The 24,422-nt window shown below is 28.7% G+C and overlaps 4 protein-coding genes and 1 long non-coding RNA gene across 9 annotated transcripts; 1 reads left to right on the top strand and 4 right to left on the bottom strand.

Moving 5' to 3' along the window:
• Positions 1 to 226: 226 nt before the first annotated feature.
• LOC127256601 (uncharacterized) lies at positions 227 to 1,734 on the bottom strand. Its single transcript, XM_051282712.1, has 2 exons — positions 1,377 to 1,734; positions 227 to 642 (listed from the first exon to the last, which is right to left on the bottom strand). Exons 1-2 carry the CDS (start codon positions 1,732 to 1,734, stop codon positions 227 to 229), a joined length of 774 nt encoding a protein of 257 aa, XP_051138669.1.
• Positions 1,735 to 3,332: 1,598 nt separating this feature from the next.
• Positions 3,333 to 8,069, bottom strand: LOC127256650 (cytoplasmic tRNA 2-thiolation protein 2). The gene is made up of 8 exons (XM_051282767.1): positions 7,711 to 8,069; positions 6,210 to 6,558; positions 6,040 to 6,126; positions 5,216 to 5,337; positions 5,022 to 5,100; positions 3,877 to 4,238; positions 3,718 to 3,803; positions 3,333 to 3,583 (listed from the first exon to the last, which is right to left on the bottom strand). Exons 1-7 carry the CDS (start codon positions 8,034 to 8,036, stop codon positions 3,755 to 3,757), a joined length of 1,374 nt encoding a protein of 457 aa, XP_051138724.1. The 5' UTR covers positions 8,037 to 8,069; the 3' UTR covers positions 3,333 to 3,583; positions 3,718 to 3,754.
• Positions 3,579 to 4,396, top strand: LOC127256652 (uncharacterized). Its single transcript, XR_007839886.1, has 2 exons — positions 3,579 to 3,821; positions 3,901 to 4,396. It is a non-coding gene; the product is annotated as an uncharacterized LOC127256652 (long non-coding RNA).
• A 1,297-nt stretch (positions 8,070 to 9,366) lies between the features above and the next one.
• Positions 9,367 to 10,714, bottom strand: LOC127256766 (RING-H2 finger protein ATL79-like). Of its 3 annotated transcripts, none has more exons than XM_051282949.1 (2): positions 10,275 to 10,714; positions 9,367 to 10,150 (listed from the first exon to the last, which is right to left on the bottom strand). In XM_051282949.1, the coding sequence occupies exon 2, from the start codon at positions 10,089 to 10,091 to the stop codon at positions 9,546 to 9,548; it is 546 nt and encodes a 181-aa protein (XP_051138906.1). In that variant the 5' UTR covers positions 10,092 to 10,150; positions 10,275 to 10,714; the 3' UTR covers positions 9,367 to 9,545. The 3 variants fall into 3 exon arrangements, with proteins under 3 accessions (XP_051138906.1, XP_051138904.1, XP_051138905.1); XM_051282947.1 differs by having other exon boundaries at positions 9,367 to 10,195; positions 10,275 to 10,713; XM_051282948.1 differs by having other exon boundaries at positions 9,367 to 10,147; positions 10,275 to 10,713.
• Positions 10,715 to 21,338: 10,624 nt separating this feature from the next.
• On the bottom strand, positions 21,339 to 23,606 carry LOC127256743 (uncharacterized). Of its 3 annotated transcripts, XM_051282893.1 has the most exons (4): positions 23,570 to 23,606; positions 22,474 to 22,579; positions 21,618 to 21,805; positions 21,339 to 21,440 (listed from the first exon to the last, which is right to left on the bottom strand). In XM_051282893.1, exons 2-3 carry the CDS (start codon positions 22,565 to 22,567, stop codon positions 21,666 to 21,668), a joined length of 234 nt encoding a protein of 77 aa, XP_051138850.1. In that variant the 5' UTR covers positions 22,568 to 22,579; positions 23,570 to 23,606; the 3' UTR covers positions 21,339 to 21,440; positions 21,618 to 21,665. The 3 variants fall into 3 exon arrangements, with proteins under 3 accessions (XP_051138850.1, XP_051138849.1, XP_051138851.1); XM_051282892.1 differs by lacking the exon at positions 21,339 to 21,440 and having other exon boundaries at positions 21,553 to 21,805; XM_051282894.1 differs by lacking the exon at positions 21,339 to 21,440 and having other exon boundaries at positions 21,553 to 21,805; positions 22,474 to 22,576; positions 23,570 to 23,604.
• Between the last annotated feature and the right edge of the window lie 816 nt (positions 23,607 to 24,422).

The following is a 24,422-nucleotide window of genomic DNA, read 5'->3' as shown; positions in this document are numbered from 1 at the left end:
AACGCAATATATCATCTCTTTTGGATCGATTCATTGCTATATTTCTACATTACATTTCTTTCTTATTCTTTGTTGAATTAATTTATATTCAATTTTATTATCTAATATAATTTCTCAACCATTCATTCTATATACAAACGCACCCTAAGTTAATTAACATGCTGAATTCTAATTAAATTTCACTCATTCAAGGCTCAAATCATAAAAACTATCCTTTTACTTTACCTCAGCCATGATTTTGCATTAGGTGTCTTCTTGGCTTCAAGGGCTTCAAGAAACAAGCCTGAAAATTAACCATAGCTTTCAAGACATTGATTAGAGTCGACTCGATGTCAATCCCATTTGGCTCGAGGATTCTTAGACACCTGGCAACTGCCTCCATTGTACTCATACATCCACCAAATGGCTCTTTCCTTAGAATCAATTCTGAATCAAAAATAGTCCCTCCACCAACCTCAACATCAAAATCCAAACAAGCTTGAATGGCAAACTTTGATAAAAATGGTGAACTTGCAACCACCATTTCCTTTGCGTGCTTCCAAGTTCCGTCAAAAACAATCAGGATGATACCAGACATGGCTGTGTCGCCGAGAGAGTTGTTTCCTTGATTGACAACTTCAGCAACTGGCAAAGCATCTGGGCCTAAAGAATGATTCAATTATCACCAAAATGTATATGGAAATACAATGATTGCATTGTGTGTGTATATATATATGTTCTACACATAAACCATCATAAGCAGAGCTTGGAATATGGTTTTGGTGGAAACCAATTCAAATTGAAAAATTAAGGTTCACACATATACAAATAACAGAAAATCATCAAACATATAGCCATGTTTCAATGCTGAATTTCCAGAAAAAGAATTCTGATTCCTCAGGTATGGTTTTGGTGGAAACCAAATCAATTGAAAATTTCGGGTTCATTATTCATACATAAACAATTAACAGTGAATAATCAAACATATAGTCATGTTTCAATACTGAATTTCCAGAAAAGAATTCTGATTCCTCATGCATGTTTTTGGTGGAATTGGAAACCAAATCAATTAAAAAATTAGGGTTCATACATAAACAATTAACAGCGTATCATCAAACATACAGTCATGTTTCAATGCTGAATTTCCATAAAAAGAATTCATTCCTCATGTATAGTTGTGATCGAAACCAAATCATTAAAAAAATTAGGGTTCACACATAAACAATTAACAGCGTATCCTCAAACATACAGTCATGCATCAGTGCTGAATTTCCAGAGAAGGCATCCTGATTCCTAATTTATGCTTACAAAAGGTAAATCTACACAAATCGCCATAAACAGAGTTCAACATATACTTTTACCCTAGATTTTCTGTTGAACGATATTAGCCGACGTACCAGGGAAGAGATAAACAACTCGATTGAGAGGCGAATTGCGGTTTTCGCAGGCATGATCATGAAGAGAATCGAGAAGCTTCGATTGACCGTACTTCAGCTTGCGTCCGACGACGATTTCGCAGTTCTGAAGGCATTTCGACAGGAGAGGAACCGTTGCAAGCTTATGCTTGCTCTCGTGCGGATGGTGAAGAATCACGACTTTTGTGGCCGTCGCGAGCGGCGAGGAAGGGAGGGCGTGGCAGAGGCACACGTTTATAGGACGACCGCAACCGGCGGAGCATATCGTCCGCCGTGCTTGGTGGCGGTGGCCGCCGTCGGAGGCTGCAGAGTCCGCTGGAAGCTCTTCTGCTAAGTCCATTGGGCCCTTCGATCAATCCCAACTTTAGAAATCTTAATATTAAATTATAAGTTTTGGGCCATTAAAGCCCAAATACTATTTGGGCCCAAATAAACATAGACCTCTTTTAAAGTAAAATACATTAAAAAATTATGGATAATATATAATGTTCATAATTATTTTAGCACAAATACATAAAATAAATCATATAAATCTTATTATATACTCCCTCATTCCCAAACACCTGCTACATTTCCTTTTTGTTACGTCCAAACACCATGCAACATTTCTAAAATATAAAATAATTAATTATATTTAATCTCTACCCTACACTTTATTCTCTCACATTATCTAAATAAAAAAATAAAATATATATTTCTCTCTTCGTCACATCATTTAATTTCTAAATTATTTTACTTAATATTACTCACCTAAAAATCCGTGTTAAAAATAAATGTTGCACTTATTTGGACGGAAGGACTAGTATTTATTATTAGAAAAATATGTCTACAAGATGAGAATACATCCAAATAATATTTTAAATGAAAATTATATTTAGAGGTTACACTCTAATCATCTTTTATTTATAAATAATTAATATTATAAATTCAGATTTATTTATTGTTATTATTATTAAAGAAAGAATTTTCCCTTTATAGGATATTTGTAAAACCTAGAAGGTGTGTTTGTTTTGGGAATTGAATTTTAAATACAATATTCACTTTTTTTTTAAAAAAAAATATCAAATCAAACATCTATTTTGTATTTTTTATATTATACTAAAAATTAATTTTACATTCAAAACATCACATCAACACCTATTTATATCACATCATACAACTATTCAAATTCAAAATTTTTATTATTCAAATCTCAACTCAAAATCCAAACCCTCAAACACACACACCCTTGGGGTTTTAGCATTGTCATTCATCTAATGTCATTTCAAACAAAATTATTTCTTTTGTATATAAAACTTTTATAATGCTCGGAGTAATTTTTTTTTTCTTTTTGTCACATTCAATATCATATTTATCAATTCTGGTCTATTAGGGTGTGTTTGTTTTGGAAGTTTGAATTTTGAATTGAAATTTGAATAGAAAAAATTTTAAATTTAAATAGTTGATGATGTGATATAAACAGCTGATGCATATTTTGAATGTAAAATTGATTTTTAGTATAATATAAAAAATAAAAAATAGTTGTTTGATTTGATGTTTTCGAGAGAAAAAAATAGGATGACTAATTGAATTAAAATCCAATCCCCAATTTTTATTTTTTTTTTATCAATTGATCTTACTCAAACGAAAAATTTATCACTTTTAGTCCTAGAGTAAAATAAATTATTCCAACTACAAAAATATTACATAAAATACACATTTTTCATCAGGGTATTGAAGGGTATCATTCAAACTACAGACATCCACGTAACAAACAACACAGATTATCACAGTTTATATTAATATAACACAATGCAACATATTAACTAACACGTGAAAATAACTTTTAATTTTCTTTATATTCTCAAAACTATTTCAAAATACCAAAATACAAATAAACCCATAACCTTGTAAAAGTCGACCCCTTTCGAAGACAATTTTAAAACGAGAGTTCTATCGAAAACTCAAAAAAGAACACTATTTAAGGTCGATCACCACAAAAAGTTACCCATAAATAATATTCCAATAATCAACAACAAAACCATAAGGTGTGACAAAGGAGCTAACCTTCAGAATCAAAATACTCCGAGCAATCTTCAGTCGATTGACTCCCCGATCCATTCAGACATATCATCCACTCCACATGTAATAAGAATCCGGTACTGAGTGGTTAGCTCCTTATCCTCCATCCCACATTCAATCAGTGACACCTATTTTTATTTTTTATATTATTTTAAAAATCAATTTTACAAGCATTAATGCTGTTACATCGTACAACTATTTCAATTCAAATTTTTTACTATTCAAATCTCAATCCAAAATTCAAACCCCCAAACAAACACACCTTAATTGTGCACCGACAGAGTCGAGGAAGTCATAATTCAGGTCCCATCGTCACTATCCGACAACAAAAAGTCTCGTATTTGGTCCCTGCGAAATGAAAAACATGTAAGAACAAAAATCTTGCAAGCAACTTTTAAATCCGGCAAGATATAATTATAACCTCAGCAGCTTTTGGTTGACGTAGGAATTATCTACTTGAGCTGTCAAGGATGCCGGGAGAAGTGAAATAAAATTCTCGAGTGTTCTAAGATCCTTCGGAAGAATCTGATACTGGCAACTTGGGCACGTATGTTCAGAAATCGTTGAATTTGTGTCGGGGGATTTCTTAAGCGGGCTATTGCAGATGAGACAATAGGAGTCCGGGGGTAAGGATTCGTTAGGCTTCAAGTTATATTTCTTTTGCCTCCTCTTAGAAGCTAATTGGTTGCTGTGGTCGCCGTCTTCGGGAATTCTGTTGAAGGAGAAAGGCGTCAGCTTCCCTGCAGTCCTGACAATGGTGCTTTCGCGCGAGGGATTGTCGTCCTGTAAGAGAATCAGTAAGTTATCACGCAATTCGATAATAATCGAAGATGTGATGAGTCAGATTGGTTACACAATGTAACTAATTGTCAGAGGCATCGAGTGTGTTCACCCAAGAAATTTTTTTGACACGTTCACAATTAATATCACTAAAAATACAATATATACTTTGTTAAGTGTGTTTGTTTGGAGGGCTTATACAGATTTTTACTATTAACTAAAATTTTTTTCCTCTAAAACATCGAATCAAACTTCTATTTTTTCATTTTCTATATTATATTAAAAATTTATTTACATTCAAAACATCATATCACACGCAAATCTAAAATTCAAACCCCCAAACAAACGCACCATTAAAACTTATGTCCCAAAAACTCATAGAAATACTCCTTCCATATGTATATATCCGTTGCAAGGAGATTTTTTAATAATAGTATTTATATGTACATAGTACAAAAGAAGTATGAATAATCAAAATTACTCATAGAAAAAAAAAATTAAAATAATAATGATGCCATACTTCTTATAATATGTAAATTGTAAAGTTTTTTTTTTTTTTTTTTCTTAGTTACGAGGGAAGTATAATTATTAAAAAAAAGGAAACAAATAGTTTGATGAAAAAAATGAATAGATTAATTCCGGACATAGAGAGTATTATCATCAGACCGTAGGCAAATTTGTTCGAATCAAAATCTTTGGAAAATTGTCTTAAATGATGGTTTTACAATAAGAAAGCAGCTCAACATACACAATGCTATAAAAAAAAAATAAAATAAAATGTTGTACCTTCAACACTCTCACAAACGATGCTATCAGGCCATTGATGCCCGTGCGAGGTTGCTGAAATGCTTCTGTAGTCCTTAATCTGCCGCAATGGAGAAGATAAGATCCAACACGAAACAAGTTAACTAAAAAATAAGACACATACTAGTTGAAAATGATCAAAGAGGACCCCTCCACATTCCAAAATTATGACAAACCTTTCAAGGCTGCATAACATTTTCAACTCTTCAGAGAGACAGTCGCGAAGGGGAAGCACCACTGGCACCCTCGATCTTGCATCAACATATTGAATATCTGCAGCTAAAGAGAAACCTTGGCCCTGGTAAAAGAAAGTATAAATTGCTTAACGCATTAAATGTTATTGTTTAATGAACATTCGAACGACATCAAATGCTATGGGAAGTGGGAAGTTAATGAGTTTAGTTTCAATTTGACAAACCAACTTTTGTATCCATGTTTGGCTTGTTTAAGAGAACTCGATATTACCAAGGATAAAAGGGCAGAGGTTGCAAATAGAACGGTTGAATGATCCGAGCGAGCTAAAAGATCTGTTGTTCGAACTTGATTCCAACATGCTATAGATAAAAAACTCGAGTTTGCTTGTTTAAGATTCGAGCTAAAATGGTAGCTCGAGCTCGGCTCGCTAGGCTCGCCTTCTCAAGCCCGACTTGAGTTTTATACATATTATACATTTTAATATATAAATCAAATACATTATTTTACTCATAAGTTTTTATAATATAATATTTGAATTTCAATAATAAATGCAAATTTTGATAGAAAAAATTATATATATTATATTAATATATAAAATGATACAAATTTATCTTAATCGAGCTGCTCACAAGCAGAGTGCAAGCTTGGCTCATTTACAGAAATAATCTTTCTTGAGCTTGATCTCGACTCATTTATCTCTACTAACGAGTCGAGTCGAGCTTGGTTTGCGAGCTAGCCTATTCGTTTATCAGCTCTAGTTGCAGATAACTTAGTTTTATAGACGTATTCATAATATTGGGCTAACCTTGACAGTAGCTTCTAGAACATGACATGCTATCCGGTATGTGCACGTGCCCAACATGATTTTGGTGTATCCATTTTCAAACGCAACCTGCATAGTGATAGTGCAACAAATGTAATTTCTATTCGTCTATTGACCTAAGATAAGCAATTGATAATGGGCGCTAAGTAGACCTTTTGTAAAGATTGCATCTGCAGATAATGAACGAGATCTTCTTTTCCAGTAACATCATCGACAGCATCGAGTAACTCGGTCAACTTTTGCCTTCCAACCGCCGAATCAGTAGAATAAAGATTTTCTATCGGGACAATAAAAAATTGTTTCTTTGGCGGAGCTAAACTCGCGGTTATGAGCTCCATCTCATTAACTGATCGATCAAAATCATTAGAAGCTACAGGATAAATGGCCCTTTCATCTATATAAGCAACACCAACCCCGAAAACTGGTAGTAATCTATCTCTACTTGCATCAAAATTCTTCTGTGCTTTGTGTTGCATCTCGTGAACGAATTGCAGAGCCACTCTGAAGACAATCGAATTCAGAAGTATGCTAAAATTTCTCATTTATTAAAAATGCAGATCAGAAGAAGATAAGAACACATTACATGCTCCACCGTGGATGAATTATTTAATTTTACTATAAGAAATAAGGTGTGATAATGAAATAACTTCCTTGCAAAACAAAATAGGCCGTAGTATTCTGGTATACGCATATCACTTCCAAAAATAAAATGACTTATGTACTCACGAAGCAACTCTACTATCGAATGGCACTGTCATCGGGACTAAAGTAGAATAATTGGAGGAGGGGAATAATCGGGTTTTTTTAAGGAAAAAATTATATGTTAAAGTCTAAAAGGGTTAGGCTATAAATAAATGTTTTTAAGGGAAAAACTTCACTAGTTAACATTTTAAAAGAAATGAAATAATAAATAACATTGATTTATATGAATAATGTGATAATGATAATTATATTTTACCATTAATTTCTCTATTTTTTGCTCATCACGAAGATCGTATATTTAGGGTTTGTTTGGGTGCTGGTGTTATATTTGAATTTTTATTTAAATGGTATTTTGTTATGATATTTTACGAGATGATTCATGTGTGTTTCATTTTTACTATTTCAACTTTCTTTCTCTTTGAAAACGTCAAATCATATTCCAATTTTTTATTTATTATATTACACTAAACTTTATTTTTACTTTCAAAATATCACATGAATACATGTTTATATCACATTAAACAACTATTTCAATTCAAAATTTTACTATTCAAACCAGAATCAAAAACAAAAATCTTAGAAGAATTTTATTGTAGACCTAGTTGAATAGTAACAAACACACCCTTAATTTTCAAGAATAAATATTATTTAGAACAATTGATTATCCCAATTCTTTCAAACCGAGAATTCCAACATTTACTTCACGAAGATTTGAAAAATAAAAACAGATTCAAATGATTCCATAAGAAAATGGAGAGCTTCAAGACTTAGATTCCTATCAAACCGAAAAGGTTTTCAAACTGCACATCAATAACGTCATACCAAATTCTACCTCACCTCCCTAGCTCAGAGAATCCACATTTTTTTTATTCAATTTTAATTAAATTACACTCCAATTGCAATAAACTCGTTAAAGAAGAACAATCAGAAAGGCGCAAAACAGAGGTATACCTAGAAGAAGAACCGCCGGAGAATGCGACAAGAACATTATCGGAAGGAGAAATCATGGCGTTAGAAGTAACAGCAAATCGAAACTTCCCGAACAAGTTACTCCGAAAGCAATCCGCGCAGAATCTTCCGCCGTCTCCACTGCCGCCAGCAACAGCAGGGTCGGTGGTAGCCATGGCTTCATTAACCTTGCATTTGATGCATAATCCATAACCACCGGAGCCGCAATTGGATCCCCCTCCATTCTCACGCCGTCTCTGGCCGTCCTCGGCGGCGGAATCGTCGTCCCGGTAGCAACCTGATTGACACGTCGACGAATCGCACGCCATTTCTGCAAGTTCGCTTGATCAAATCCCCCAAAAGGGTTTTGTGGATCTAAATGGGCCGGTTTTGAATTTCAATGTTATTTGGGCCCGATTGAAACATGAGCTTTAACCCATTGTCGGAATTAGCTCTATGCAGTGTGTTTGTCTCGAGTTTAGATTTTGAAATTTGAAATTAAATAATAAAAATTTTGAATTAAAATAATATTGATATAAATATAAAATTAATTTTTAATTTAATATAAAAAAATAACGTACATATAAATTAGACAGCACATAAATAATAAATTAATTTTTCAACAAACTTAAAATATTATTTATATTATTTTAGTTGGTCTACTTAAAATACATATTTCATTATAGTAAAATCATTGTATATTAATATTAAAATATCTTAATTTTTATAAAATTTATAAATTTATATATATAATTAATTTATATATAAAATACAAATGATAAAAATATTATTTTAATTTATTACGAAAACAGAATTCAATAAATTAAAAAATATATTAATATAATACAAATATAACAAATATATTAATTACACCTAACAGATTATATAGATATACAAAGAAAGATAATACATTATGGATTTGTTTTCTACAATTTTCAAAAACATATTGTTATTTTTGTTCACTTATGTTCGTTTTATATATTATGTTATTTTTTATTTTTATTTTTAAATGATTATATATTTTAAATTTATTTTAAAATTTTTAATTTATAATTTTTTTAATTTTAATTAATATATTTTTAATTACTTATTAATTATATATCTAAAATTTCATATCGACAACCATTATAAATAGAACAGAGAGCTTATATAAATTATATTAATAATCATTTTATTTGTCCAAGAAATTTTTTTCTTCATTCTAAATAAATAAATAAATATATATATATAATTTCTTTGAAAAAAATAAATATTTTAATATAAAATATTACTATTATTTTTTTATATGTAAAATTAAACAACCAAATCCACTATTTACATTAGTGTGTGTTTGTTTGGAGGTTTGGATTTTGAATTGAGATTTGAATAGTAAAAATTTTGAATTTGAATAGTTGTATGATGTGATATAAATAGGTGTTGACGTGATGTTTTAAATGTAAAATTGATTTTTAGTATAATATAAAAAATGAAAAATAGGTATTTGATTTGATATTTTTGAAAAAAAAAAATTGGATGAATAGTAAAAAAAAAATCCAATCCCTATAACAAACAAAATTCAAATTCTCTATTTTAAGTTAATTTCCCAAAACAAGCCCCCGTTGCTTTTAGTGCTTTATATTATGATAGGCAATGTTAATCATTCGCTAATAATAACAAAAATTATGATGATAATAATCCAACCAGAAGATTAATAACTGCTTAATACAATGATTAACCTAATGATTAAGAAGAAAAAGCAGATTTGTTCATACCAAAATTCGGCTTAATTGTGAAGTTTTAGCTCGGAAACAAGGAATTTTTGGCCGAAAATTTTTACTACGAGGTGAGAATTTTCATTTTCATGGAGGCGGAAGGTTGGATTCGATGGAGCAGCTCGTTCTGCAAGTAGGGCAGGAAGAATGCGAAATGAGCCATTTCTGAATGCAGTGAAGGTGGAATCCATGGTTGCATTTCTCCAGAACCCTAATTTTTTCCCCAATTGCGAATTCCGAGAGGCAGATGATGCATTCGGTCTCGGCTCCGGCCAGTTCCATGCCTTCTGAGTAGGTTAGCGAGGGGATTTCCGGCGGATGATCCGCGGCGGCGCCTCCGGGATCCGCCTTCTCGTCGCGCTGCCGGCGGCGGAAGCAATGCGAGCGTATGAAGTAGCGAACGCCGGCGTTGAAAGCGAGGGCACAGATCAAGGCGCAGAAGAGGATGACGAGGACTAAGGCGGTGTTCGCTTTGAAATCCTTGGCGTTGGAGTACGGCCACCACGGACATTTGTGCGCGTCGCAGTTCGCCGGAGATGGCTGAGGCGGCGGTCCGACAGATGGAGGAACGTTGCTGTTCATCTCCGCCATTGCCATTGCTGCTCCTCGCCCTAGAGTCGTAAGTTTTCTCATTTTCAATCTCGCCTTAATTCCTTGTTTTCGCACTTCAATTTCTTCCTTTCTTTGCTCTACTAATGAAAACACCAATTGATTCAAACTTTCTGCTCAAATCTCCTCTAAAAATCAAAAAAACTCTCCCAATCAGAAGAGACTACTGCAAATTTCTAAAAAGCACAAACAAAACAGAACTTATACCTTTCTTGATTGGCCTCTGATTAACTTTCTATACCCAAAACTTGTTTATAGATATGATTGTAGCAGAAAACACCACAACAGGGATGATTATCATCAAACTTAAGAGAGTAGGAATTTAGGAGCCATGGCAAACTTAGAATATCAATTTGTGCATAGAAAAAACCGAAAACTGGTTTATAGATATGATTGAAGCAGAAAACACCAAAACAGGGATGATTATCATCAAGATTGAGAGAGTAGGAATTTAGGAGCCATGGAAAGCTTAGAATATTGATTTGTGCAAAGCAAAAACAGTGTATGGGAGGGGTAGGAATGATTGAGTAAAGCTGAAGGCAGTGCAGACAGAATGGAAGGGAAGCGGAAGGGAAGGGATGGGATGAATAAATGAAGCATCAAATAATTACAAAAAACAGAGAGACGTATGCAAACTAAATTTATTAGTAACAAGAATAGATGGCTGCTGCTGCTGCTGCAGCTGTTTTATAAACCGCTTTGATGATGTCCTGTAGCAAGAAATGGCTTCGCACCCCCAGATTTTTATGCTTATTTCCTGATTTCTTTAAAAAATGCTTTTTTTTTTGAAAATTTATTTGAGTTTGTTTAAACGTTTTGTCGTTTATATCTTATTAGAAGCCTTTTCGGGATAGAATTAAAACCATTTTCAATATCGAATCGAGACATGTTCAAAAAGAGTAAATGTAGATAAGTTGAGTTAAATTTTTCGGTTAGCTTTTGTAAATATGCGATTTTCCTTGAAGCATTGTATTTGTGATGTAGATATTGTGACTCACCTTCTTCCTTCTATGTGTGTCTATGTATAATAGATAGAGGTTTTTGGAATTTTGAAAGTTTGAAAAAAAAGTAAAAAATTATTATTTGATATGATGTTTTACGAGAGAAAAAATATATTTGATGTGATGTTTTTTGAAAAATTAATAGTGCAAAATGAGTGAAAGAGGGTAAAGTACAAAGCATGTTTTTTGATTCTTTTCTTGCTTCCACTTATTTGTATTGTTCTTGATTATTCTCATTTGTAAAATTTGGGGTTTTCTTAATTATGTTTTGCGATTTATTGTTTTGAAAATAATGATTGAATGTGATGTTGAAATAAATTGGTTTGGTTAGATATGTTTTAGAAATAGTAAGAATTTGAATTGAAATAGAATTATACATATATTTTTAATGTAAATAGGTATTTGACGAAATATTCTAAATAAAAATTAGTTTAGATATCATAGTGTATATGAAAATAAGTATTTTATGTGATATTTTTTATTTAAAAAAATAATAATGCAAGAATGAAAATAAAAACACATCAAAACATATGATGGTTTTTAAACTTTTTATGGTTGAGTGTAAAGTATATTGAAAATACAATTTTTAGTTTTTAAATTCTTTCAATAAATAATTATTTAAAAATGTTGAGCTTAGTGTGTGTGCCACGTAGCAGCGTCAGAGGACAGGATAGGGTACTGAGAAATGATGCCTGTTATGCCCAAAATAGAGTAGTGAATAAATCAATATGATGAGTTTTAGGGCACTGGAGAAAGAAAGCATAAATGGTTATTTCAATAACTCATATTGACTGTAAGTTTAGAGTTCCAACTCATAGATACAGTAACTATACAGCAGTAAATTTATCCTCTTATCAATTCTGAGTTTATTCAATTCAAAATGTTTTCAAACTTGACTTATTATTATGATTAGAGAATTGAGGTTGAACTAACTTTTTGTTTTAATTAGTCCAACTTCTGAATTTGGTTACTACACAGCAGTAAATATATCATTTCATTAAATCTGAGTTTATTTGATTCAATAGATCCTCAAACTAGACTTAACTTTGAGTTTTCAATAAGTCGAACTTGTGAATTTATTCATCTCGACTTATATAACAGCTCTACTACTGATGCATCCACACTATGAATGTTTTGGATCCCATTCCATGAATGGTATGGATGCATCTAGAATTGGGATCATGGGGCCACCCAAGGATCAATCATCCCTTGTAATTTTCATTGAAAGCTTATCTTGAAAGGTAGATAGTGAGTGTAATTTTTGATTTAAAGTTCTTATACACTAATATTTAATACTTGTAAGATTATTAAAAAAAATGATTTATTTTATAGCCTTGGAGGGGTAAATGATATTGTATGATTGGATGAAATTTTTGGAATGTTTTGGTGTGTGAAAGTGTATTTTTTATTTAGAATGTGTGGCAATGAATGGTGCTATAAATAAAATATTATATACAAATTGAATGATTGCATGTTATTTAAATTTGAAAGTAAATTTGAGGTATTATTTCATACTTGTGAATAATTATAAGATTTGATGGATTGTTTGGTTTGATTATTGTTTCGTGTAAAGTACTCTATTCGTCCGAAAAAATTAGCACATTTGGAGTTGGCGTGGACATTAAAAAAAATGAATGTTTTATTAAAAAAGTAAAAAAAGTAAAAAAGTAGTTAATAGTATTTTTTGGAAATTTAGTTAGTAATTAAATGAAATAAAAAGACAGTATAATAAAAGTAGTGACAATTATAATAAATAAGTGTTGGAATGGAAGGTAATAGTTAAATGTTGAATATTGAGAGTAAATTTGGTGGACGGAGGAAGTAACTATTTTTGTTTGACAGGAAAATGATGATATCATTGAATAACTGACTTAAGTAAAAAAAATATTATGAATTTACAGGCAAAAACAAAACAAAAAAATTGATAGTGGTGTTAAATCTGTAAAATTAGTTAGTAGCATATGTGTAGGTAAAAAATGATTCTTTTTTCTGCCTATGGTTTCCAGATTTAGAGATATTGTTGTGATTTGGACAATTGATGGTGATGGTGATGTTTTCATTCATTCAGGTTAAAGAAGGGAAAAAGTTAAATAAGATAAATTACAAAAGTACTTTTGCTGAGGCAAATGTTTGGCCATCTGAAGACCATTTCATAAATCAGGTAAACCAAAATAAATGGTCTTTGCACAAAGTTTGATAAAGTGAAATTCATCTTACTTTTATCATTAAAGAAAGTTTTATATATAAATATATTTTAAATTGAATTATAATTAGTGCTTCTCAATCTTTGTTTGCATCATGGGATTAAATTTAGATTATATATGTTTTAGGAAATAATTAAATTAAAAGTAGAATTTTTTTGATATAAACTAGATTGAAGGTTGAAATCTGGCAGTAAATTTGACTGTATATAACCTGAATGCACTGAAGTTCAGTTATTTCTATTGGGCATGACTAGCTGTGGTCCTCTTTTGGCTATGTCGGGTATGGCACAACTCGAGATTCGATAGAGTTGATTATAGATTTATGCTTGAGAAAATTTATTGTACTGAGATTTATTGATTTTTAAAATTAAAAGTTTTCATGTTTAGAGGCTGTATTCATTTTCTGTTTTTAAAGGAATATATTTTTATATTAGGTATAAAGAATATTATTTTATATTAATTGTTGATTTTTTTTATGATTTGATAAAATAAGGGTCATATTTATACTTTTTGCGTCAGTGTATTTAACATTAAAAATATCTTTTATATTTGTATAACTTTTTGTACAAATGTCCTTATATTAATATTACAAGACACTAATCAAAGTATTTTTACAACTTTTTTAAAATTTGTATTACGTTTTGATATATTCTACTCCCTTCGTTCCGCGAGAGATGACCCTTTTCCTTTTTTGTCCGTCCTATTAAAGATGACTCCTTTTTAGTAAATTTATTCATTTTAAACTTATTTAACAAATATAAATCAATTTAATTACGTAGGATCCACTAAAAAACTCTTTATTTCTATATTTCTCCTCAATAAATAAATATTTTTATCTATATTTAAAACTTCTTATTTTTAATAAAATTAGTTTTAAGTTAATTATAAATAAATAAATAAATTTTTTTTATTTGTATTATATAAAATTTTATTCTCTACAAAATGATATCCATGTTGTATATATTTTATTAATATATAATGGTAAAAATATTTAAAATGTCAACAATACTACTCAAATAAAAATAATAAAATAATATCATAACTTATTATTAATAATTTACTAATTTACACTACCTAAAATATCGTGTCCTTAAGCAAAAGGGTCATTTTGACCGAGACGGAGGGAGTATATTTTGTGTGTATATATGTCATAGTTTTTGTAATATTAATAAGAAATTGTGGCGACATAAAAAGATTGGATGAACACTTCCAAATTTATAATGAGATTTATTATTTAAGTTTATAACACAGCATTTTAATAATTGTAAATTTAAAAAATTATACTTTCTCCGTCCAATTTGTACTATGTTTAACATGCATTTTGTGTTGAGATCGATCATGGTATATGTCATCGTAAGCATTGTGTTCAGATTAATTGTTATATGCATATTTAGTCGATACTTTAAATAAAATGTTAGTAGGGTAATCCATTCTTGTCCTTACTATTTTGTGTTGTTTTTATCTTAGATTTTTATATTTATATTTTTGAAGTGAAATGATTGTTTTTATACTCTATTTTATATAGGAATTACTATTGAATATGATTTATATTTATTTAATTTGATAATTTAAATAGTAAAAAAATGATTAGAAAAGACAAATTAAAGAAATCCTAACATATGTACCCTTTTCTCCAAGTAACCATATAAGTCGCTCTCCATATAGTTGTATTTTAATTTATTTTTAAAATAGTGAAATACTTATACTTAGTTATTAAAAATTGTTTTTATTTTATTTTATTTTATTTTAATTTTTTTATGTAGGAACCACAACCACTATTGCTCTGGATAAAAAAAAATGTAAAGTATTTGGGAATATGTAACAGTTGAACTACTCAGTCGACTTATTATTTCACCATGTTTAGGGTTTGTTTAACTGTGTTTTGAAATTGATTTGAATTAGTGCTTATTAGAACTTTTATTTAAATAGTATTTTGATGTGATATTTTATAAGATGAAATAATATATTTTTTATTGAGAATTATAGGAGAGTTGATTTTAAATCAAGAAAGAATTGAAGTTAAGCAGAATTGTCGATTTCTTGATGGCTCCCACAGCAGTTAATGAACAACAAATATATACATATATATATATATATAATTGCAGTGTAGTTTTGTGTAGCTATGGACTTGCAGAGTCTGGAACATTAGGGAGATCTCTCATACATTCATTTATACATAGATATACATATTTATGATGATTGTTCAAGTAATGATAGAGTGCGTTTACTACATAATTATTTTATCTTATCTCATCTAATCTTATATTTTTCGAAAATTCAATCCAAATCAAAATTTAAATTTTCGGATTTCAAATATTTTGCTAACCCCTATTGTTAACCTTAAAAAGTAATCATAATTACTACAAAATTTACCTAAAGTTTGTAGAGTTTGTACTCCACCCGTCCATTAAATGATTATTCGGTTGTATTTTACGTATAAATTTGTAATATTAGTATAAATGTTTAATATTGATATATAATATCTGTTCCTTTTATTATATCCATATTTTCATTTTCGTCTGTCACTTATTCGGTCATTTTTTTTAATTTTATTATAAAAAAATTTAATTTAATTATTATTAATTTTAATTATACTAATTATTTATCTTTATCTTAATTTAAAATTATTTTTATTAAATAATAATTATTTTTACTAATTCATTCTCAAGGGAGTATAAATTAATATAAAATGACAAAAATAACTTTATTAGTATTATATAATATAAAATAATGATACTCCCTCGGTTCCACATAATTTGTCCATTCTTTTTTGGAAATATAATTATACACTTTAATCTATTTTAAATTTTAAAAATTTTATAATTTTTTTAATCTTAATTAAACTATTTAGTTATCTTAATCTTAATCCACAATTATTTTTTATTATACGAATAATTATTTTTACTAATACACTTCTTAATTATTTACTAATCACACTTTACCTAAATTTTCTTATCTACGGTAATAGGCCCATAATATATGGGACGGAGGGAGTAATATAATACATTGTAGTTATAAGAATGTTTTTAATAATAGGTAAATAGTATGGTTATTAAAAAAAAGTAACAAATATTTTATTATAAAAGAGACTAAAAAAAATACTAAATAATTTGTTAAGGGACTAAATAAGTATCATACGAGTATATTTTTTTTTCTCACTTTTTTCAATTCCTATTTCTTACAAAAATAGTAAATTGAATAATTATTTTATTTAAAAAATAAATAAATATACGTATATATAAATATCAAGTAAATAAACCCAAGATTATGTAGTTAGTATTTGTTTGGAAGATTGGATTAGATTTTCACTATTCATCCTTTTTTTTTTTTTCTCAAAAATATCAAATTAAATACCTATTTTTTATTTTTTATATTATACTAAAAATCAATTTTACATTCAAAATATCGCATCAACACCTATTTATATCACATCATACAACTATTCAAATTCAAAATTTTTACTGTTCAAATCCCAACTCAAATCTAAACCCTCAAACAAACACACCCCAAATAGTAGTGATAGACGTCAACGTGGGCGTGCGTACGTATGCGAATGAGTATTATTATTAGTTATTATTATTATTGTGCGGAATTGAGAATCCCAACAAACAAACAAACAAACGCTGCTCACTTCTGCACCTCACATGTCTTTCTGTGCTGCATTTATTTCCCCATTGCATACACCTAAAAAGTAGTAATCCCTCCCGACCATGTATTACCGTAGACACGAGAATTTAGGTAAAATATAATTAATAAATAATTAAAAAATATATTAATAAAAATAATTATAAATTAAGATTAAGATAACTAAATAGTTTAATTAAGATTAAAAAAATTAAATTTTAAATTTTAAAATATAATTAAAGTGTATAATTAATTTTCCAAAAAAGAAAAAAACAAATTATACGGGACGAACGAAAATAAAAAATAGAGCATATTATGTGGGACGGAGAAAGTAGTATTTTGCATTATTCATTTATAGTACTCATTCTTCCTACATATTTATATTTGTTTTACCTTTTATTTAAAATTTAAATTTATAATACTTTTAGACTAATTAATTATCTTAACTTTAATATATAATTATTTATATTATTTAATTAATTTTATTAATATATTATTATTTATTTATTAATCATACACTTTCTAAATTCCTAAATTCTAGTGTCTATATTAACCTAACAATATATTTGAAATGAAGAAAGTAATATTTTATTAGTTAATAATAATAGATAAAATTATATTGATATTTTTGTTCTTGTAAGTAAAAATATATTTTTATAACAAATCAGAAATATTTTGATACTTATATATAAATATTTAAACCATAATAAAAATGAATATTTTTAAACAAAAAAAAAAACGAAAATAATGAATAAATATACTAAGTTGGACTATATTAAAAAATTATCATATTTATATTAAATATTAATTTATTTTTTATTATTCTTTAAAACATATAATAGTAAAATGTTTAATATTTAACATTATATTGATAAGATACTACATCCGTTCTAAGAGTCTCATTTATTTTTTGCGTGTTGATATTTGAATATTAATTATTATATGAATACATAGTGCAAATCAATGGAAAATGACAAAAATACTTCTATTAGTATGTGCAAAAAATTATACAAATATAGAGATATTTTTAATATTAAATATAATGATGCAAAAAGTAAATAAAATCCTTAGAGTCGGACAGATAGAGTATTTTTTTTTTTAAAAAAAATATATATATATATATTATTGATTAGCAGTAGTATAAAACCTTTAAAAGTATGTATTTAAACGGAGCTTTAATATATATAGAAGTTGAGGTAAATTTGACACTATATTCTAAACCTATATAAGATTATATCCCTAAACTAAAATGGCCAAAATAAATATTTAATGAATGCTATTCACAACTAACATGTGAATGAGGGCACCGGGCTGTATATCTATCCATTCATTCAATATATTCTCTCACTGTTATTAAATCATGTTCAAAATTATTTGCATACTTTTTGTAAGGCTAGAATTGACATTTTATAGAGTTAGTAGTATATTTTTGGATTAAAGTAGGTTTATGAGCAGCATTTGTGTAAATAGATAGAAAATTAATAGAATTATAATATATATTTTTTTTTAAAAAAAAAAACTGTATTTTTTTTTACTAAATATTATATTTACACATTATTTATTATTATTATTATTATTATAGATAATCTAAAATAATAAAGTGAATAAGACAACTGTGTGTGGATATACGGCGGCCACTTTAATGTTGAATTTAAAATTCAACATTGTATTAAACAATACCCAAGATGCTAACAAAGAGCACACAATATTACTATTTACAATGTATCATTTTTATTAATATAATAGAAATATAACACAATATAACGACACACAACATATAACATATGACATACTCTTATATAATATATTGTAATTATGAACAAAAAAACATATATTTTTATTATAAATAACATTTGTTATATATGTATTTAGGCATACTGATTTATATGGTGCTGATTTTTCGTAATCCATTCCGAGTATATATATATACACTAGTATCCGCAGCGCGCTACGCCGCGCGGGTGCAATATAATTGTTACGTAAGGAAAAAACAATGTATAGGGTTTCTTGATAATGGGCTTATAAATTGGATTGATATATAGTCCAATGGGCCTGATAATGGTAGCAGGGTCTTTACGGAGGTCGGTCAAAAGAGGAAGTCGGGCGAAGAAAGATGAGACGACCGATACGGAGGTCGGTCAAAAGCGAAAGTCGGGCGAAGAAATATAAGACGGCCAATATGGAGGTCGGGCAAAAGGAAAGGTCTATCAATTGGTCGTTTAATTAGGCGGCATGTTAATCGCCTGATCGGTTGGCCGGTCATTTGGTCAAACAGTAGTTCAGTCGCTTGAGAGGGCGGTCAGTTGGTCGCCCAATCAAGCGACCACCATCTAGTCTCTTCACTCGGCTGAATAATCATTCATTCGTTCAGACGATTCATTGGTCGCCCAATCAGGCGACCACCATCCGGTCCCTTCAAACGGCCGAACAACCATTCGTTCAAACTATTCATTGGTCGCCCAATCAACCGACCACCACTGTTGTCAGTTATACTGAGGATATTGGGTGTTGTTGAGGTTTATGTTTTTCCAATTTCATTAGTTAATTTGTAGTGATTTAGTTGTAGAAAATATATTGATATGGAAATCATTTTGTAGATCGTAAAATTTACTTTAATACAATAATTTAGTTATAATATTTTAAATTTATAATATATTAAAAAAATGCATTTGAAACTAATGCATGGGTTTTCGAATTTGTTGGACACACAAAATAAAAAAAAAATTAGTCCGCCTGGACGGTTGATCTTATAGAAATAGAAGACATCCGAATTTGGGCCAGTTTCAAGTGGTAACCGACCAATTCCCTCGACCACTTTATTTTTATTTTAAAATATCTATATTTATATTATTTATTTATTTAAATTTATATATTCATATTCAAATTTGAAATATATATTACTTTGTAGACAATTATTTTTTAAATAATACATGAAAAAATTAAAAAAAAAGTATAATATAATATAATTTGAAATTTATTTATTAATATATTTCTAATTTTTAATAAAAAATTTAAAAATACTATATTATATGAATATGAATATGAATATGAATATATAAATTTAAATAAATAAATAATATGAATATAGATATTTTGAAATAAAAAAAAGTAACTGATTGAAAAAAAAGAGAGAAATAAAAATTTTGACAAGGACAAAATAGATAATTCAGGTGTCAAAACCCTAGGGGCATATAACCCTAGGGGCATATATTAGTAATAATATATAACGAATAAAAAGAAAATATGCAGATAGAATCATAGATGGATAGATAGATGGATAGATAAGCCACGTAATTATTAATATATATTATTGATAGGATAGGAAGTGACTGAGTGAGTCCAAAATGACCTCACAGTCACAAACTTGTTGTATATACTAGTATTTTTATTACTATTACTATTACTAATAATATTAGGGTGTGTTTTTTTTTTTTTTTTTTTTTTGATGAGTTTGACAAAAAAATTGATTTGAATTTGATATAAAAATAATATTTAATAGGATATTTTATGAAATAATTTATTTTTTTTCAAAAAATACATAGTTCAAATAATAAAATTTAAAAAAATTATGCTTAAAAGCATACCCTAAAGAATGTAAGAAGGGAATGGATGCAATAGAATGCAATGCAAGTGATTGAGAAAGAGAGAGAATATATATATATATATATATACACGAGAGAGAAGCAGTGCCCTCAAGGATAGGCAACTTACTAATTAATTAACAATGGAGAAACAAGTACGTAGTACGTGTTTCTTACACTTGTTAAACTACCTATTACACTTATACTTACACATCATCTATATATATATATATACATACATACATATTTAAGGTTGGGAGTGTCAGGTAGGTGGGTGGGAGAGATCTCAGACTATCCACATGCTCCCTCTCTTACACATTAATGCTTCTCTCTCTCTCTCCCTCTCTCTTTCACTTATTAATTTCAACCCGCAATTCGATTATACTATAAACACTAACACATTAAATATAAATAACATATGTCTGGCTAAAACAATTAATTTCACACTAACATCATTTTGGGTCAAGAAACAGCCCACATCCAACATTTTCTGGACCTCAATTAGGCCATCCATCAGTGTGCATTTTTTCGACATTTGTTTTTATTGCCATTCTTAGACTTGGCTCACTTCGGTTAGTTTAAGATCATTCCCAAAAGTAAACGAGTCAAGTCGAACAATATAAATTTACTCATTTTATTAACCAACGCATACATTCGTTAAAAAATAAATATATATATATATCATAAAAGAATATGATTGAATGGCCTAAAAGAAATATTATACAAAATTTAAAAAATAAAATATATAAGTTCGAACAATAAAATTGTTTCATGAATCAAGCTTAATGCTTAACGAATAAACATAAACCTTGTTTGCAAATGTTAACAAACGGATATAAACACTTAAAATTATATTCAATTCGGCTCATTAACAGCTCTAATTTATATCTAAAAAGTAAAGCCTATACTTACTTGAAAGATCCGTTCTACTAACCATAGCTCGTTAAAATAAACTTTTCATAGCTACACCAAATCATTTTAAAAGGAATATAAAGAATGATTGAATGGCCTAAAAGGTGCAAACCAATTATCTAAAGATGATGAATCATTTATTATAATTATTAAAAACCACGCTTTGTGATTTTAAAGAATACAAAACTTATATTCCAGTAAAAAAATAAAGAATACATCACTTATTACCTCATGTCCAGATCCAAATCAAAGAAGCATGTTGTTCATACGAATTACTTATTTCGACTTGACGATGAAATTTTGACGGCCAATGGGGTTCATGACCACAGGCGGACCTGCCGTGCGAGGCCATGCCTGAAACTTCTTGTCGGTCTCCGCCCACCATTCCTTGCTCGATATTGTTTTAGGCGTGGTACCTAAAAAGGATCATCACAAATCTTAATATAAGGCTAGAAATGAAGATACATGCAATGAATGTTGGGAATTTTACACACACTTTCCGAAAGTTATATTTCGATACTACTAGATATCACGAAATCAACTTTTGGCAGCAAAATCAAAAGTGTAACTCAAAATGAATGGATTAGTAAAAAACATAATAAATTAGAATCCAACATTTCTCACTTAAACAATTTCCCATAAATATTATTAGAAAAATATAAATATACACTCACATTAATACAACATATATATTATCTATTCATAAAAAATTAATAATTTAATACAATATTATTTTTGATATTACTAACACAGTTCCCCAGAAAATCTGCAAGATTGAGTTAAAAATTGATGAATTTTTTCAAAGGATTGTTATTTTTCACAAATTGATGCAGTTCCTCAATGTGACAATTTTTTTTGAAGGATTGGTGATTTCATCAAATTTAACATGAAGTAAAATTGATTTAATTTAATAATTTTATTTTTTTTTCACTGCATAGAAATTAATCCACATATAGAAAATTGATGTATGTTCATGAGGGGACATAATTCTCTCAATCAGTGCCTTTGTTCGGCTAATAATTGCACTAAGATCATCATAAATGAATATATGTAAAAGTGAAAAAATAAAAAATAAAAAGCACACCTCCAAAGAGTTTCTTGTCAGAAATTGCAGTGTCACAAACATAAGCAATAAGAAGACTTCCAATTCCTGAAGCGACGATGCATTTAGCTGCCATTTTTAGTATCTGCTGCATAATTCATATCAGAAATAAAATCATTATTTGAATCAAAATGATTCAATATATTGGAACAAGTTTTCCATGGAAGGATGGATAGTTTCAAGGCATGCATATTCTTTCTTGGATTAAAAGCTTAGAATGAGTGATTAAATTATTCAACGAAGACTCTGGAATGAATACACAGATGTAATATAAAATATTTTCATTCAGATGCAACAAAATTGGCAAATTGAAAATGTTTTCTTTACAGAATAAAGCCTGATGAAATTATCAACAAACAAAATCCTAAAAACAATATGGCTCAAAATTGATCAAAAAATTCCGAATCATCTCTAGATGCTTTAAATCGAAAACAACATCACGCCGAGGCAATCGTAGCTGCGAAAATGAAAAAATATAATAAAATATACATGAATCTGAAACTACTGTTAGTTATCCCGGGAAACTGAATTTCTAGAAATGTGATTCGAAAAAAATGATCAACGAACACAACAACATTCACAAATCAGAAAAGACTTTCTATTATACCGATAAATTGAATGATTGAATTTCTAGAAATGTGACTCGAAAAAAACGATCAACGACGTAACATCATTCACAAATCTGAAAACACTTTCAATTATACCGATAAATTGAATGTGATTTGAAAAAATGATCAACGAACGTAACAACATTCACAAATCTGAAAACACTTTCAATTATACCGATAAAATTGAATGTAATTGAAAAAACGATCAACGAACGTAACAACGTTCAAAAATCTGAAAACACTTTCAATTATACCGATAAATTGAATGTGATCTGAAAAAACGATCAACGAACGTAACAACATTCACACATCCAGAGAACACTTTCGATCGGAAATAGAATTTATATGAATGTGATTCCAAAAAAATAATCAACAAAAACAGCATTAAGAACCGCTTAATTATACTCGGGATTGCAAATTCTAAGAGTCTCATTCGTTAAAAAATAAATAAATCTGCTAAAAGCTCTTACCCCGAAAGCTTTCCAGTTAGACCAACGCTGTAACCGATTGCCTGTACATACAAAAATGACACATTCAAATTGCAGAGGCTCCTTATATATAGGTGATTTAATGGGCCTTTCAGTGGGCCGAAATGGCCCAACAGACTTCGTCAACCGCACCAAAATTTTAAAAATAAATATAAAATTATCACACATTAAAGTGTAATTTGTATCTATATTTTACTTTACTGTACAAAATATTTTGTATAAATTTATTATATAAACATATTAGCTTAAACATTTAACAAGAAAATAATAAATTTATATTTTCAATAAAAAATATACTGTCACAAAATATTACATAAAAATACAACTTAAATTAAAATTAAAATTAAAATTTCAATATCAATTTTAAATCAAAATCATATATATACATATATTTCAAATTTACGTCAGCAATATTTATTAAATTTAAATTATTATATCAAATATATATATGTTTTTTCAATTTAACATAATAATGTTATATTAAAAATATTAAATAGGCTCCATATCTTTAAAATTAAATTAAAAATTTTTAGTATAAAAAAAATATAATATTTTAATATATATTTTTTACTTTCAATAAAAATATAAATTGAAACGAGTAAAAATTTAATAATAACTGAATTTTCTACTAAAGATAATATGCATGTACTTCTGATAAATATACTATAAAATGTACATTTGTATAAAAGATTAAATAAGTATAATTTATAAATAACAATAATAAATTACAAATATATTTGGGCGTTTTGAAATATATAAATGTCTTTGATAATATAAGGTATAATATTTTATACTCTCTCCGTCCCAGTGTTGTTAACTTTTTGCAAGTAGATTT

The sequence above is a fragment of the Andrographis paniculata genome, unplaced genomic scaffold, assembly GCF_009805555.1.
Source record: "Andrographis paniculata isolate CXL003 unplaced genomic scaffold, ASM980555v1 Contig56END, whole genome shotgun sequence".
In the NCBI taxonomy this organism is placed as follows: Eukaryota; Viridiplantae; Streptophyta; class Magnoliopsida; order Lamiales; family Acanthaceae; genus Andrographis; species Andrographis paniculata.
This window is presented reverse-complemented; position numbering and strand designations above follow the sequence as displayed.

What these genes read in the sequence shown, in the direction of transcription:
- LOC127256601 (XM_051282712.1), bottom strand. Translation starts at nt 1,734, where the DNA reads ATGGACTTAGCAGAAGAGCTTCCAGCGGACTCTGCAGCCTCCGACGGC. An exon ending in AGTTGTTTATCTCTTCCCTG is followed by an intron (nt 643 to 1,376) that starts GTACGTCGGCTA and finishes ATCATTCTTTAG; the next exon opens with GCCCAGATGCTTTGCCAGTT.
- LOC127256650 (XM_051282767.1), bottom strand. Translation starts at nt 8,036, where the DNA reads ATGGCGTGCGATTCGTCGACGTGTCAATCAGGTTGCTACCGGGACGAC. An exon ending in TCCGGCGGTTCTTCTTCTAG is followed by an intron (nt 6,559 to 7,710) that starts GTATACCTCTGT and finishes GATTGTCTTCAG; the next exon opens with AGTGGCTCTGCAATTCGTTC. An exon ending in ATGTTATGCAGCCTTGAAAG is followed by an intron (nt 5,101 to 5,215) that starts GTTTGTCATAAT and finishes CCATTGCGGCAG; the next exon opens with ATTAAGGACTACAGAAGCAT.
- LOC127256766 (XM_051282949.1), bottom strand. Translation starts at nt 10,091, where the DNA reads ATGAGAAAACTTACGACTCTAGGGCGAGGAGCAGCAATGGCAATGGCG.
- LOC127256743 (XM_051282893.1), bottom strand. Translation starts at nt 22,567, where the DNA reads ATGGCAGCTAAATGCATCGTCGCTTCAGGAATTGGAAGTCTTCTTATT. An exon ending in TGACAAGAAACTCTTTGGAG is followed by an intron (nt 21,806 to 22,473) that starts GTGTGCTTTTTA and finishes GATCCTTTTTAG; the next exon opens with GTACCACGCCTAAAACAATA.